Source organism: Carassius auratus, chromosome 1, assembly GCF_003368295.1.
Source record: "Carassius auratus strain Wakin chromosome 1, ASM336829v1, whole genome shotgun sequence".
In the NCBI taxonomy this organism is placed as follows: domain Eukaryota; kingdom Metazoa; phylum Chordata; class Actinopteri; order Cypriniformes; family Cyprinidae; genus Carassius; species Carassius auratus.
This window is the reverse complement of record NC_039243.1, coordinates 9,623,538-9,640,886: the sequence shown is the minus strand read 5'-3', so window position 1 is coordinate 9,640,886 and position 17,349 is coordinate 9,623,538. Positions and strand designations below refer to the sequence as shown.

At 35.8% G+C, this 17,349-nt stretch overlaps 1 protein-coding gene across 1 annotated transcript; it reads left to right on the top strand.

Annotated features, from left to right (window-relative positions):
* Positions 1 to 4,737: 4,737 nt before the first annotated feature.
* On the top strand, positions 4,738 to 13,709 carry tacr3l (tachykinin receptor 3-like). Its single transcript, XM_026278445.1, has 5 exons — positions 4,738 to 5,373; positions 6,852 to 7,040; positions 7,549 to 7,699; positions 11,137 to 11,333; positions 12,255 to 13,709. The coding sequence occupies exons 1-5, from the start codon at positions 5,006 to 5,008 to the stop codon at positions 12,529 to 12,531; spliced, it is 1,182 nt and encodes a 393-aa protein (XP_026134230.1). The 5' UTR covers positions 4,738 to 5,005; the 3' UTR covers positions 12,532 to 13,709.
* Positions 13,710 to 17,349: the final 3,640 nt, after the last annotated feature.

Below are 17,349 nucleotides of genomic sequence, written 5' to 3'. Positions count from 1 at the left end.
TTTTTAAGGATTCTCAGTTGTAGTGTCCCTCACAGGTGCAATTGTTACAGACTTGCTGGGCTTCCCCAGAATGTCCTGTAGTTTGTGTCATGCTTTGTTACATTCGGACATTGCGTTCAGCAAATAAAAGTTTGTCTCTGTGGTATAGTCTCTGACCTTTAGACGTTTCACACTATCACTTTGATCAGTGGTTCTTAACTAGTTTGCTTCAAGACCCAAGAAAAAAAAAAAGTACTTCTATTTACCATATAATGCAAAGGCCCAGCAATATCCAGAATTAATAACATGACAAAGGCTGGGAAATTGACAATTTTGTAAATGCATAGCAGCAGAAGTAATTACAGCCTTAAATTAAGAAAAAAATTTGGACTCTAAGAGTGAAAAGCGTTTCCTTTTTCATGGTAGGCAGCTTCATTGATAAAGAAATAATGAAGTGACTCTTCTTCATATTTCACAGTTTCACAGAAAATGTAAAAAACAAAGGGTCTCCCCGCTTTAGGAGACAGAAGTCTCTGTCCTAGGATTTTATTTATTTAAAAAAAATTTGGATGAATTTGACATCAAATTTATGTCGTGTTTTATGGAATTATGACAATTAAAAAGTATTTTGTAACTTACCTTGAAAAAGGCTTGCAGAAAAGAGAATCATATTCAAAACCATGAACTTGGTAAAACCATTATTTTTTATATTAAATGTTATTCGGTTCTTCAAAGTATGTTTCAAGTCTAAATCTTTTTCTTTAACTGTTTTGCATTAAATCATCCTGGGATGTTTGCTAAATATGTTGGATTAATTAGATAATTTTCCACCAACTGTCACTAGCCATGATTTGAAGAGATGTTGAATGGAAAAGCAATGCATTAAGATTGTTTCACAGGAAGAAAAAGAAAGAAAGAAAGAAAGAAAATAACAGCATATGGTTTCGAAAAGACACGAGGGTGAAAAATGATGGCTGCTCTGCTGGTTTATATGGTTAAAATATCAATTCAAGACGCACAATTTCAGCTTGCATACTCTGCTGCCCTCTTCTGGAAATGAAATGACATCATGTGATGTTAATCTGAATACTATTGTACCTTAAACCTGTTCTCCCCTAATTCAAGCAGCAATCAACATGTGTACTTTAAAATTAATAATGTCAATATATTCAGGTAAAACTCTGGTTCATATGATGAATGTTTTCGCCCATAATCTCACACAATGAGTATAAATGGGTGTTGAGTCAAACTACGAAATGACCACAAATAATATCCTATTAAAGAGCAATTCAGTCCCTTGTTCAATCAGTTTAATGTTACATCTGGGTTTTCCAGCCATTTTCTCTTTCAATCTCAGCAGCAGCAGCTGCACTCAAACTGGCAATTGCACTCAGTATGATTGAAAGGAGTAAAATAACCTAACCTAGAGTTGAATTGAAAAAAAAAAAAATACCCCAGACATTAAAGATGTGAGATTTCAGAGAGCTTAAATGAAATCAGGTAGTCTTTTTGAGAACTGGGTCTTTTCTTGTTGAAGCAGGAGAAAGCAATCTTTAAATTAGCTGTGTGCACAATGGATTTAATCAGAGATAGAAGGCAATCTCTGTTCTGAAGAAACATGAAGAGGAACCCTGCTGAGAGCTTTAGCAGCAAGAGTGCTGTGAAGACAGAGATGGTACTAGTGGCATGTGATGGAGGTTCATCTCATTAAACACAGCCTTGTCGAAGCTTTTCACCGAGCACCGTCAGGCAATTTTCTCTCTTCATTCTCTAGCATTGTATGTTTTCAACCTGTGGATCTCAGTTTAGTAAATGACAGTGCATTTTGATAGTAATGTCTCTGTCACTAGACTGATCAATTATAATCGATGCAGTCTGTAAAGTAAGCGCCCCTGCTAGCCTCAATAAGACCTCTTTACTCAGCAACCTTCGTCTTTTTCAGGAGGCCTCGCTGCAGGATGATAGAAGTAGAAATGGAGAGAAAAGTGAGAAATGTGTATATTTTCTTGTAACTTTCAATTTAATTCATAGTTCTTGACAATGAAAGCATGTCACACAACTTTTTGTTCTATGGATGAATTTGCACTAAAAAAAACTTAGTTTAGTTGGATGCTCAACCTATGACTATTTTTTATTTTTTTTCTATTTGGATGAAAACAACTACTTGCATTTTATTATTAACATTGTTTTTTTTTTTTTTACCTTGTTGTCCAGACCCTACCAGGAATATTTTGGGATCCCAACTAGGGCTGCATGATTATGGGAAGAAAAACCGAAGGACAAATCTAAGACATTTTTAAAAATGTTGGTAACGAAACAGTTGATGGTAGCCAATGACTTCAAACTGTTTGGTTCCCAGCATTCTTCAAAATATCATCTTTTGTGCAGAAACAGAATAAATAAACTCATAGAGGTTTGGAACAACTTGCGGGTGCGTAAATGATGACAGAATTCTACATTTTGGGTGAACTGTCCCTTTAAAGCTTCTTGTTTGTTGACAACAGCTGGTTTAAAGGTTTGGGAAGATGGTTGGCACTTGTTGCATTCCCAAATGCATGTTATAAGTGCCACAAACTCAGAGCGGATGAAGAGATTAGATTGTTTGTAGCAACTTTTACTGCAACCCGAGCCACTCTGAGACACTGAAATCACTGAATCATGAGCTGCTCACAGCCTTTATTTTGCATAGCCCTAATTGCAACCCACCAATCGAGAATCGAGAGCATTTACCTTGATTGGTGATTCCCCCATCAGAGTCCACTTGCAAAAAACAAAACAAAAAAGGCTCACCCCACTACACAGCCACACACTTGCATTGTGCCTTTATTATCCTCCTTGTGAAGTAGAGGAAGCAACTGTTGATCTGATTCATGAAGTGTGCTTCAATCAGAGTTTAATCCCTTTTAATTGGAAGAGCTTCTCCCCAGGCACTGACAGAGAGTGTGAAAGCCGGACTCCTCCGACAGGCATTAGTGGAGGTTGCCAGATCTGCATAAAAGGGCAGTATCTACCCGGAGAGCTCAAACACCTGCAGAAGCATCAGAGGATTAATGAAATAGTTGAAGATGAAAGGTACAAAACCACCTGAACCCTGGGTGCACGGTGAGATGCGTGACATGGCCTTTCTGTGGTTAGTGCACACACAGACAAACACAAACATGAGCATAAACATGTGTACACAAACATGCACGTGCATCTACTGGTGAAACTGTGTACATATGTACAGGCTACATTTTTATCTTGGCTAATAATTTAAAGGAATAGTTTACCCACAACTGAAAACTTGCTGGAAATATACTAACCCTCAGGCCATCCTAGCATTACATCATTTGCTCAGCAGTGGCTCCTATGCAGTGAATGGGTCATGTTTTTATCAGCTGTTTGGACTCTCATTCTGACGGCACCCATTCACTGGAGAGGATCCATTGGCGAGCAAGTGATGTAATGATTTATTTCTCCAAATCTTTTCCCATGAGGAAACAAACAGATTTATATCCAGGATGACATGAGGGTGAGTACATTTTCAGCTAATTTCCATTTTATTCTACTCTATTAATAGCAACAGAACACCAACAATTCCATTTATGTAATTAACTCTGATGTTTTGTTCCAAAACCCCATGTGGTAGTATGCACAAAATATGCAAGAATGAACTCTCTCTCTCTCACACACACACACACACATCTAAATGAGTCATACACATATCCAAAGTTTTGAAGCTGTACATTTTAATCTGTTCCTTACACAAGGCTTTGAATAGCTATTTTTAAGGTTCTTTTATAGACAATATATCTCAACAGACCTGCTTTTGTGTAGAAATGAGCTATGCGAAGATTCTTCTAATCTTTCTGTGAATATTAGTAAATAATAACAGAATTTTTGTTTTTGAATTCTATTTGACAACCTAATAGTTTCACAGTTATATTCAGTCGTTGCACTGTTCTTTGACAAGATTTTCCTCTTGCCCTGAATATAAATTCACATCACACTAAGCTGTTTTGCCTCATCTGACAGCTCAGAGAGAAAGATGTAGAAAACGTTATGGAATGTTGTGACAACTCATTCACAGACACTGAATATTGTTCATTTGAGAAGAAGTGACAGAGAGCGCAGTTCAGGCTTTTAAAAAAGTTCAAAACTACTGACACTTGCCTTGCTGTTTTAGGATTTCCTTCAAAGACTGTGAATAAATGCAGGGAAGTTGGCATTACAAAGAAACTACTGCCAATTATAGTTTCTACCAGCTAGACAGCAACACAAGCTTCACTCACCTCCTTTCAGTCAGGTTGAGATGAACCTCAAAGGACTATATATCAGTCATTGTCCATGCTAATTAGCCATTACCTTTATACATTTAACACCGACTTAACCACCTCATTTGCAGTAAACATATGCATTCATGGGGCTGGAGCTATAAAGCATTTTTCAGTCCTTCATTGCAAATCTGAAACTATCCCACTTTTGCATGTCCCTCTGTTCATTTGAGCAGCAACATGTGGCAGGAGCAGCAGCATCTCCAGACGTCTGTCATATGAGGCATGACTGCGCGTGCCTAACCTGATTTTACCAAGTGAGACATGTTCCTGGGACAACATCGTTGTTGACCCTGGAACAACATTGTGATTAACCAATCAGATTTGAAGAACCAGTTTATAGATTTTGTGAAGTTTACGCTTAAAATCAGTGTTTGGTGCTTGTACATCAGTGTCATTCATCTATCATTTCCTCTGATTTTAGGGATTACTCATGGTTAAGGTTAGGTTTAGGTGTAGGGATATGGTTAAGAATATATTTTTGGAGTAAAATGTTGTTCCAGGGTCAACAAAATATGTTGACCTAGGAACACATCGAACTTGGCGAAATCAGGACGTGCGACTGCGCGTCACCGCTATTTTGGACACTTTGGATGGAGCGCAGTACGATGCGCACGAGGACGTGCCAGATCTATGCTTGACACTATAGTAGAATAAATATATGCCTCTGATCAAATCCTATCTGTTTAAGGAGGATATCTAATAAGTTTATCATGGCTGGTCCTCAGAGCGGCTCAAACGTAACGCGTAATTTCACAAATCAGTTCGTGCAGCCGCCGTGGCGCGTCGCGATCTGGTCGGTCGCGTACAGCTCCGTGCTGGCGGTCGCTGTGTTCGGGAACCTCATCGTTATGTGGATCATTTTGGCTCACAAACGGATGCGCACCGTGACCAACTATTTCTTGCTCAACCTGGCGTTCTCCGACGCCTCGATGGCCGCCTTCAACACGCTCATCAACTTCATTTACGCCACGCACGGAGAGTGGTACTTTGGAGAGGTTTACTGCAAGTTCCACAACTTCTTTCCGGTGACCGCTGTGTTTGCCAGCATTTACTCCATGACTGCGATTGCAGTCGACAGGTGAGTGTATGATTCATTTGGCTGTAACATTTTGATCGTGCAGTAGCTAACCATTCATGCAAACCTCCGATGGGAGACATGATCCAGGGTTCTAGTGGGAATTTAGCTACATAATAAAAGTCTATAAGTATATGATCAATTAAAAAAGCATTAAAATGTCATTGTAAATTATCTGGCAGCAATAAAATGTTTATTTCAATACTCAAACCAATAGCTATATAAGGGGACAGAGGACTGTAAAACATTTAATATGAATTATTAAAATAGTTAATATGAATTCTATGTGAAATTATGTGGAAATTGTTGATTCATTCCAAAATTGTTGGAATTACATTTAGTTTATGAAATTTTGCTAGTATCTATAATTTTTTTTTTGTGGGGGGGGGGCAAAAAAAATATTTTATTAATAATTTTTAATAATTTAATACTTTTTGCATTATTTTCAATAGAATAAATCTGCATGTAGTTAATAAAGCTTGTTCTTTGATGTTTTAGCTACATTTATTTAGCTAAACTGATCATTTTCGGAATTACGCAGGCACCATTCATCGCATCAGTTAGTCGTGAATGCCTCTAATGAGATGAGATCTGTGATACTGATCTGCGTGATCCAGAGCATAGGGGGGCTTTTCCTTCATTAAAAGATTACAAGCTCAGTCTGTGGCTGTGTAGGAGCCAGAGAACATCTCTTCATCCTAACTCTGCGTAATCTTTCAGCATGCATGAGTGTTCATCCATATGCTGCCTCCCCTGTTTGTTCCTGAAAACAAAAGGTCTGACCTAAGACAGGGTTTTGCACCAATATTTAGATAATTTGAGAAAGCAAACATGATGCAGAATTCAATTTTAAATTTAAGTGTAATTAACATTTTTAATAATGAACTGTAAAAAAAAAATTAACTAAGAAACAATAGCTAAGTAAATCCTATTTTTATTTGACCCATAAAGATGTCATCACGCATAAACATGAGACATTATTTACTATCAGTGTTTTTTCATTTTTTTCTTTATTGTTTTCCCCTTCCTGACAATCAAATTCAACATCTCACTCTCATTAATGGTGTCAGTTCTTCAGTTAGATTTAATTACCAACCCTTTTCACAGACTGTGATGACGCATTTTCACAGTTATTAATATTGCAAATCTACCAACTTTTTTTATATATTCTTTTTTGATGTACAGTATGTACATTAATAACATTACACATTGTGTTTTATTACGTTGTCATCAGATTACAGAAAACTAAGAGAGTGTGACAGTGTATTTTAACATCTTTCTCTCTTCTGACTATCGAAATGAATCTTTTGAAATGAATCTTTTGTAAGGTCATAGAAACTTAATTGTGCATATTTCTTTGAAATGGGAACACAAAAAGTATATATGTTGTAGTCTCCATTCTTTTGAAATTTACCCAACTATGATGACTTCTTTTTCTGTGTGAAAAGGGTTCATTAAAACCAAGTTTTTTCTTTATTCAGGTACATGGCCATAATTCACCCTCTGAAGCCTCGTCTGTCAGCTACCGCTACCAAAGTGGTGATTGTCTGTATTTGGGCCCTGGCTGTGATTTTGGCCTTCCCGCTGTGTTTCTACTCGACCACGAGAACCATGCCTCGCAGAACCGTCTGTTACGTTGCTTGGCCGAGACCTTCTGAGGATTCGTTCATGTAAGAGATCCATTTCCAGATGCAGATCAGTCACTAACAAGGTGGATTTCATTGAGGAATCTGTCTTAGAAGCCAGATGCGTGTGCAGAAAGCTGGGATGATTTCACACCAGCTGATTGTTTTTCTTCTGCTTGATTGTAATTTCTGTACAGCCTGCGCTTCTCAGGCTTTGCTTCCACTGCTCCAATATTGGTAATGCTCTTTCTGGCTTTACATTGCCTGCTGTCTTTACACTAAGTGCCATCTGCCAGTGAGGCGAGAAAACCAAACACGGTACCTATCTACCAGTGGCCAAATGGTGTGTCAGAAGTGCAAACAATCTTTCTGACCCACAATCCAAATTTATTGTCTAAACACCCAAGCGCCAAGCATTAGATAGGCTTATTTGGGTTTATCATTTGGTGACATACAGAAAAAACACTTTCTGTGTGTATGTGTGTTTGTGTGTGTGTGTGTGTGTGTGTGTTTTCTTTTTTTACAACGGTGTCCTCTTCTCTCACCTGTGCAGGTATCATATCATAGTAACAGTGCTGGTGTACATGCTGCCCCTAGTGGTCATGGGTATCACCTACACTATAGTCGGGGTGACACTATGGGGAGGAGAGATTCCTGGAGATTCGTCGGACAATTATGTTGGACAATTACATGCTAAAAGGAAGGTAAGAGAACATACTGACATATATTTATTAAAGGTCAAAAGGCTTGGAGAAACACATGCTGTGGTTTTCATCTTAAAGTTGTTCATCAGCATGACTTTCTTTCTTCTGCAGAACATGGAAGAAGGTATTTTGAAGAAACAACATTGTTATAGTAGCAAAAACAAATAAAAATGATAATGCAACTATAAAAACTATAATGGTATTTGTTAATTTAAGTAAAGCTGAAATAAAAAAATAAATAAAAACAAAAAAACTTAACATTTAATTTGAATTGTTGCCATGAATGTGTTGAATATGTTTGTTAGGAACTGACTGATTTATTCTCATATAATCTCTGGTCTCTGTCCTCAGAATGAGGTGACCAAAGGACGGTGTTTAAGAAATGAGCCCATGCATTTGTAAATCATAGAAATGAATCTATGTATTTGCTGTTACCTGTACTGAGGGAATCTCACTGTATTGCTATATCTATTTGATATCTTTCCACAGATTAAGGTCATGTCTGGTTTATCCCACGGGTCAGCTCTGAGCTTTTTGTGAGTCGCACACGTGGGACAGTGATATGTCACTCTCAGGGATTAATCTGGGAGAATTCATCTCGTATTGGGCAAGTGTTTTTTACAGAATGGTTTTTAAGAGATTACAGGATCCTTTCAGATATAAACCGTAGGCTTGCGCTGGATTTAAGCACTTGTTAACTCACCTTCTCACACCCTCACTTTCCAAACACAATGATTGATTTAAAGAGACTGCTGATTGGCCAGAAAGGTAACAGAAAGGATTTCAGTAGGCTTCGCAGGGCGTGTGAACCCTTTCTCAGCCTCTTGATTGGAGAGAATTGCACTGATGAATTAAAGGCATTTTCCATCTTTGTTTCATGGAACTAAAAGGAAAAATAAATCATTTTGAAATAATGTTTTCATAATTTAATGGCAATGCTACATTAAATTATGCAAATATACATATACATTTAATGTGTTTTGCAAAACAAAAAAGTATTAATATATTTTTTAAAGTCATACTAACCTTAAGCTTTTGAATTATATTTTAAATCAAACATTTGAATACAATAATTAAATATTAGTATTAAAATAACTTCATTAGATCAAGCTGGTGTTCTGTAATCCTCCCTTTTTAAACAATTAGTCAAAATTATGAAACAAAAACAAATGTTTTTGGACTTCGTTTTCAGTTCTACTTCAAAATGTCATGTTTAATTCAAAAATAATTGTTAATGCTTGATGTTTATTTTTTTTTATTTTTTATTTTTTGTGCTATATGCATCAGTCTGTGTGTGTGACGTCCGAGGCTGAGACTAAACAACACATCAGAGGACAAAGATCTCATGCCACTGGTTAGACATTTACATGCACTTTATATCTTTCTTATTTTTGAAAATTGCACACTTAACTGGCACATCTGTTGTTAATGTAAAATTTTGTACAGCTATTAATCTATCGCCTTTGAAAACACCATTCCTTCATTCTTTTGGATCCCTTGCTAACTTTAGTGCATGACAACCTTTGAAAAGCCACTCACAATGTCTCAAATGGCTTCATTAATTTGTGCATAATTTGACACGGACCTGTTGGAAAAGACAAAGAAACACCGTCCATCATTAATCAATGAACTCTTTCATTTGCACCTTGTCTGTAAAAAAGCGACAAGAGTCTTGTATCCTGAAGAGACCCCGCTGTACTTTAATGAGTAATGGGACGCAGTGGAGCATTGCGAATAATTACTGATTGACAGTTACACAAAGCAGAGAAAGGTTAGGTATGACGTAACCCTAGCGGCGGATATGATGAGCTACGGGTGGCAGAAGTGTCAGAAAACCTGCCCTTTATGCCAGTTTGACACAGGTTTACCAAAGTTTATTAAGGTTGCAAGGGAACGTATGAATGGTGTTCAATCAGTGTGAAAGTACATTGTATTTCAGGAGGGCAGGCAAACATGACCTGTCAAGAAGGTACAGCTCATTTTCTACTCGATGTGTGACTGAATAGACGCCACGCAGTGTTCATCACTCTATTACAACACCATTCACGATGTTCTGCAAAAGGGATTAAATCAGACTTTCTTAAAAACTGCACTGATCAGAAGTGTAACTTTGATTTGTATATGTAAAATTATGTTGATCATCACTCCACTCTTTTTTTTACCCATTTTTTGCTCTAAATAAACAAAAAACTGAAAAAAATAAATAATTCCATCGTCAAAATTGCGATAAAATCAATAAAGACAATCTATCTATCTATCTATCTATCTATCTATCTATCTATCTATCTATCTATCTATCTATCTATCTATCTATCTATCTATCTATCTATATATAAACTATTAAAAATGATAACAAAATTACTAATACTTTTTTAAAGAAATGTAATAATTGGATTCAGCAAGAATACATTAAATTGCTGAAAATTGAGCAAATAGATTTATAATGTTGAAAAAAAAATTATTTCTATTACAAATAAATGTTGCATTTTCTATTTATTAAAGAAAAAAAATCCTTTAAAAAAATCCTGAAAAAAAAATCTAACATGGTTTCCATAAAAATCTGAAGCAGCACAACTGTTTTCAACATAGATAAATATCAGAGATATTTCTTGAGCATCAAATCAGCATATCTGAAGGATTTCTGAAGATCATGTGACACTGAAGACTGGAGGAATAAATTCACCTTTGATCACAGGAATAAATTACATTACATTACAGTTATTTGAAATTGTAATAATTTTTCATAACATTACAGTTCAAACTGTGCTGTATATGCAGACAACACTGCTGTTCAAAATAGATTTTCAGTATCACAAGCAGTGTAAACTGAGGTTGGTCACCTCATAGTTTGGTCTGGCAGTCTCTTCCTGTCTGATTCGTGTGTACTTTGTTCATTGAACTTTCTAAAATGTGCTGAACCGGGGGCCAGATGCTGTTAGTCAGATGTCATGCTGTGTGAGATGTGATGTTTAGTGTAACAATGGGATCCTGGACCCTGGAACAGTCTGCTCCATTCTGTCCACCTGATTTTTTTGTCAAAAATTGTAATTTAGTTCCATTTACATATGAAATATGCAATTATGTACTTTTCAGCACACTGCAATTTACTCCGGTGCTATTCCTCCTGCTCTTTCATGAAAAAAACTAGCAGGAATCATAATTGAGGTTGACGCATGTGTCAGGTGACTGCTGCAAAAGCTTTCAGTGTGGTGCCAAATCACTATCTGACACGTTTCTTCTCGTCATTCATTATTGCTTTCAGCTTTGAGTTTAGTTGAATGAACAATGGCAGCAGATGGAGACTTCTAACAGACCGCGAGATGAGCCGGGACTTTTCCTGATGCTGTTTTCTTCCAGAACACAAGAAGCCGAAACCCATATGTTTTGCTGGCATGTGCTTCATGTTGTGACTGAATGATCCCTCGCTCTCTCCTCAGGTGGTGAAGATGATGATCGTGGTGGTGGTGACCTTTGCCCTCTGCTGGTTGCCCTATCACATCTATTTCATTGTGACGGGCCTAAACAAGCGTCTGAACAAGTGGAAGTCCATCCAGCAGGTGTATCTGTCCGTGTTGTGGTTGGCCATGAGCTCCACCATGTACAACCCCATCATTTACTGCTGTCTGAATGGCAGGTAATGATCACTCATGTACTAATATACACTCAAGGTGACATCACATCTGCCCATAGAGAACATTTCTGGCCATAAAGTGTTCTTGTCTGCCAAATAAAATAAGTTATATATTTTGTTATACATATATATTCCTATATATCTTTTAAATATTGTTTGCATATAAAAATTATTTTTATTTTGAATATATAAAGTAAAAAATAGGTCAACTTACACTGTAGGCTTGCATATATATATAAATTTATTTATTTATTTATAATATAATTTCTATTTTTATAATAAAAATATATAAATAATTTATTATTTTAATGTATTATTGGAATATAAAAAATATTAAATTATGTAGTTTTGCAGTCCTTAAAAAATTAATTAGTCAACTGGCAAGTTAATTAGTCTTATTTAATAATAATAATAATAATAATAATAATAATACATTTAATAAAACAAATCATACTCTTTTTTGTATTTATTTAATATTTATTTGTAATAAATAATATACTTAAGTAGTAATATTATAATTTTGTAATATTAAATAGATTACAATAATATTTATGTATTTATATTTTATGTTTTATATTATATATATATTTTAATGTATTTTTTATAATACATGTAATACATTTTAAATGCAGAATATATATTTTTTGTAATCAAATAAATTTTGTAATAAAATATAATTAAAAAGTATTATTCTAAGAGATATTTATACTTTATAATCTTAATAAACTTACTTCTGTTTACTTGCCAATGCTTTTTACTGACTTTGGTGCTGGTGGGTATTGATTTTGGACCATCTACACAATTGATACATACAAGATTTATTATCGTAGTTTTATTATTAAGAATAAATTAATTATGTTAATGTTATTCATTGTATTTTGAACTAGGAATCCATTTAAAAAATCATTTTTTCCAAACCACCAGGTTTCGGGCCGGTTTCAAACGGGCCTTCAGGTGGTGTCCCTTCATCCATGTCTCCAGCTATGATGAGCTCGAGCTCCGTCCCACCCGTCTCCACCCACGCAACCAGAGCAGCATGTGCACCCGCATCGACACCAGCATCCACAGCGATGACCCGCGCTGCACCAACCGCAAGAGCACCAAGTCCCAGTGTCAGGTGGAGGTCAAAGATGAAAGCACGGCAGCAACTAAACTCTGCCTTCACAGAGAGCCCACGTTTGCAGCCGAGCAGCTCAGCTGAAGGGCCCCACGTGCATCGGATCGTGGTTCTGTCATAAATATACTGTAAATAACACAATGCAAATACATCCACAGGTGTTATATAAATGACATACTGAGAGTATGCATTGAGACTAAATGCGCTCAAACCTGCAGCATGATGAGGTAATACTGCCTCCAAGTGGAGAACTTTTAGTGTTTTCAGTGTAGTGTAGCATACTACTCAGTGCATGCTGCCTACTGCAACTGACTTCTATATGTCTTTAAATAGAACTCAACATAGTACACATTATGAAATGACAAATATTTAACACATGAAAACAGTATGCTACACTACAAAGTCATGACCTCATCATGTTGCATGATTATCTAGGAAATTACATTTGGCATATTTGATTCAGTTTTGTTTACAAACAATGGTTAGAGTCTGTCAGATAATGCTAAAATGATTCTAAAATGAATGCTTCTGATTGATTCAGTTCAATAGAATTAGAATGCCAAACTCAAGTGTTCTATTCTATGTGTTCTATTTACATTTTAAAGGTGCATTCTGTGAATCTTGAACATATCCAGCTCTTCTCCTTCTGTGTGAAAGTGTGCTTCAGTGAGATCTTCAGTTGAGATTGACTTCAAAACTTTAATTGAATGTAAATCTCACTGTAATAATACATCTGAGCCAACAAACGTACAGGCAGATTTGAAACTTGTGCTGTCAGATGTAGCGGTGTCAGAAAATGAGTCTAAATGATTTTAAATAATGTGTGTGACAAAATAATGGACTTTATTTGAATCTCGTAAAACCATTCTCATATACACTGGTGCACAGAGCTCTTTCTGTTTTGTGAATAAGGTCTAATGAAGGTATATAAAACACTACAATAACTAAACTATACAGTTTATCTTGTTCGGGTTTGATATATTACAGTATGTGCTGTATGATGTACTGTAAATGTTAACATAATGTGCTTATGGTTTGTATAGAACATAATGTGCAAAGTTAACTTTTCATGACCTAAAATCACTAAAGTATAGTCGTAAAAAGTGGATGTGGTAAAAATGCTTTTCATGTTTAACCAAATTGATTATGTTTTTCCAGTTTTTACACCTGCTTTGACTAAAAATATGTGTGATAATCTATTCATGTTGGTATGGTCACATTGTTTTGATGTTCAATGTGAAAAAAAAACTGATATATATTAAAGTGAGCATCAAAAATGATTACAAACTATGTAAAAATCGTTTTCTTTGAGAAACACCATATGACGTTTAAAGCAATGAACTAGCATGACAGACGTTAGCAAAGCAAACTTAATCCGTCATTAAGTTGAAATAACTGCGTATGACTTATTTGGACCATCTTTCAGCAGATCTTTCTTTTAAGCTCATGCATTGTTCATGGATGGTTGCTGGACCGTGCTACACTTGCTAAGCTTGGTGTACTGTTGACAATAATATGCTGGTGCAATTCCATTCACGTGTCTACTTTGAACTCTAGTTTGATATCAAAAATGCATTCCCATTTCCGTCAGAAAATGGTTTAGATTTAGCAAGCTGGCGATGGTTTTGAAAAAAAAAAACCCTGCTAAATGAACCAAAGCAAGCGCAATGCAAGGTCATTTTTTTTTTTGCCATATCGCATGTTGTTTTAGGTCATTGCAACCACCAGATGACGCCATTGTCTGTATTTTTAATTCTGTGAAAGCAACATTTCGGCTGGGAACTTATTGTTCCTACAACATGTTAAATTCAGTGTCAAGATATTGTTTATGTTGAATTTTGAAGAATATGTTAATTTCCTTATGTAAACCCTAAAAGCATACACCAATCCTCAACAGATACAAACTTCAACGTTATGAAGAAGATAATTGTTAATTTTTGGGATAATGCTTAATGTTAGACCGTGCGATTGCAAAAAGTATTCTCATATCTCTTTTTCAGTGTGATGCAATAGGGCTGTTTCACATGACTTCCTGTTTATTGCCAGTACATCCCTTGCTCAGAATATCTCCCAAAATCTCCCTTCCTATTCCCTGTTAAATGAACCATTGCAAGCTATTGACGTCTAAACTAGTATAGACAGGAAAAACTACCCTTAACGCTACTGGGCATAGAATAATATATGTTTATGCATGCATAAAAACAACACTTGATGTAAAATACTGTCACGGAAAGAAAAAAGAACAGTAATTGTTTTAGAAGATTTTACTAGGCCCCTCATAAATGCATCTTTTTCTGTATTAACTGGCTTTATAGAGGAGTTGCTGGGTTATTTGAGTAAAGTTGATGGGTGTCCCGGGGGGGTGGTGAGTGTACACATGTACTGTGTGACCCAATCGCCTCCCATCCATCCATCCAAACATAGCTCACATATAGTGCAACATAACACTCCCTTACATTAGTGTATGCTCACACAGACCATCTAGGAGGGAATTGATTTATGTGTTATTATAGTCTCCTCTCACTAACCTTTTAGGTCTTTGCAAGGTCAGTATAATGCTCTGAAGAGTTGTTGTTATTGCCAGGATGATCATGTAATCTCAGGACATATTTTTTAAAAAGACGGAGTCACTTCCTAGACCTTATAAAGAATATATAATAACATCTTTTACTCTTTTACTGCCTTCTGTCTATGTGCTGAAAACACTTTACATTGCAAGACTCTTACAGACTCAATTATTCAGTTTAATGTAATATTTTGTTAATGATATTTATTTATTTATTTATTTTCTAAAAAAATTTATTTAATTGATCTTAGTATTATTAATATTAATAAAAAATAACAATACTTCATTATTTTGTTAGTATTTATTAATTTATATGTTAAAGCCCTGGCTTGAGTATTAAGCTATGACACTTCATGGGATGATTTATGGGGAAAAAAAAGCTTCAACTTCATATTATCGTGACAGTAAAGACTGTCACATCTGTATAACCAAAAATGGTAAATATAAAAACAAATACGCAGACTTAAGCACAATATATATTGAACTGATGCTAAATATCTGACCAAATATGAGCTCTTCCCTGTACTTGTCTCTTAATCACCAACAGCGTATTTCAGTTGATTATATAATAATTATAATTTTTTTGAAATATGTGATAAAGTTAAGCCCTACGAGATCCACTGCCATGATAGAGTTGAGAAAAACTTTAATGATACAGTCGCTGGCCTGTATCCCAGAAAGCATTTGTGAGAACTCATATTACGTCTGAGCTGGAGTTTGGCCGAACCCATGGGAGACTCTCAATTTTATGATCTGATCATCTGAAAACTTCTGTGAGATCTAATCTAATAGAGCATACGACTTTACAAACAACATCCCTACACAGTCATGCAATAGTGTTGGCAGCATCATGCTTCAGGAAAGGAGAACGATGTTAACAAAAAATGTTTGTGTACAAAATGTACTAAAGAAATAAATTAACTCCCTGAAGAGAATATGCTTCAGTCTGCATGAGCACTGGGACTGGGAAGATGAGTTTTGAGTTTCCTCTCTCAACAGGACAATGACCAGAGAAACGCCTTCAACCCTCAAAGAGGAATGTCCTGGAGAACCCAGCCAAAGTCCAGACTGTGATCCAGTTGAGCATCTGTGGAATGAGGCTTAACATAAAATATGTGGCTCACATTCAGGTCCCATCCAGTCTGATGGAGCTTGAGCACTGCTGGAATGACATGGACAAAAGTTCCAGTGTCAAGATTTGCAATGAAGATAGAGATTTGAGCAAAGAAAATGCAACTACTGGCTAAGGTGGTCCTACCAGCTCCTGAAATGACTACTGCTAAAATTGTATTTAAATTATATACATTTTATATTTTTAGATATTTATATTTTTAAATGTATTTGTAAATACTATTTGATGTAATCATATTTCTTTTTGTACTTATAATCTATAAGAAAATAGCAAAATTATTAGGAAAATTATTAAATTATGCAATGATGATGATGATGATAATAATAAAAATAAAAATAATTAATATTAGTGCAAATAATGTTGTAAATATGTAAGCAGTAAATATTTTATATTTACTGTAGTGTACTGAACTATGTGTGTGTGTGTGTGTGTGTGTGTGTGTGTGTATATATATATATATAATGCAATGACAAGGTGTTAGACCGGGGTGTCAAATAATATTAATTAAATTAAATATAAAATATGAGTAATAACTAATTATAAATTAATATGATTGATTATTGTATTATATATTACAGTAATAAATGACATCAACTCACACATATGCGTATATGTATTTATATGGACCTACTGGATTTGAACATCTGCAAACTTTGAATATATTTACCACATCTTAAGTGTTAGTACCACTACATTTTTGAGTTCAGTGTAAAACACCAACCCACACAAACAGATGGTGAACTTTGTGGCATCACAAACAAACGTACACGAGGGAATCAAAGGTTCAGGAAGTAATGAATGTTCAGCGATGTAGGTCTGGTTTGCTAATGAGCCTTACTTTATCGCTCTCTAAACAATACGCTGGAATCCAGGAAAGGCTGCAGTTGATGTGAGCATGCGATCAGCACTTTTCAGCCCTGTCGAGGGGCCCTACACCAGCCCTGCTGCTTCAAAACCCACACTGATGATGATGATGATGATGGCAAAAAGCAGAGCAGGACAATCACATATGTCGTGAGCAGGGTGTTCCTGACAGCTGTTTTCCCTATGAACGTCCCTCTGTCTGCCACCAGCTGCTAGGCCTTCAGCACAGAGAGCACACATGCCATATAGAGGCTGTCAGACAGTTTAGCCACTGTTTTAAAATCACTCTCTGTTATCATCTGAAATATGGCTGAAATGTGATGCAGATTAAAAAGGGAAT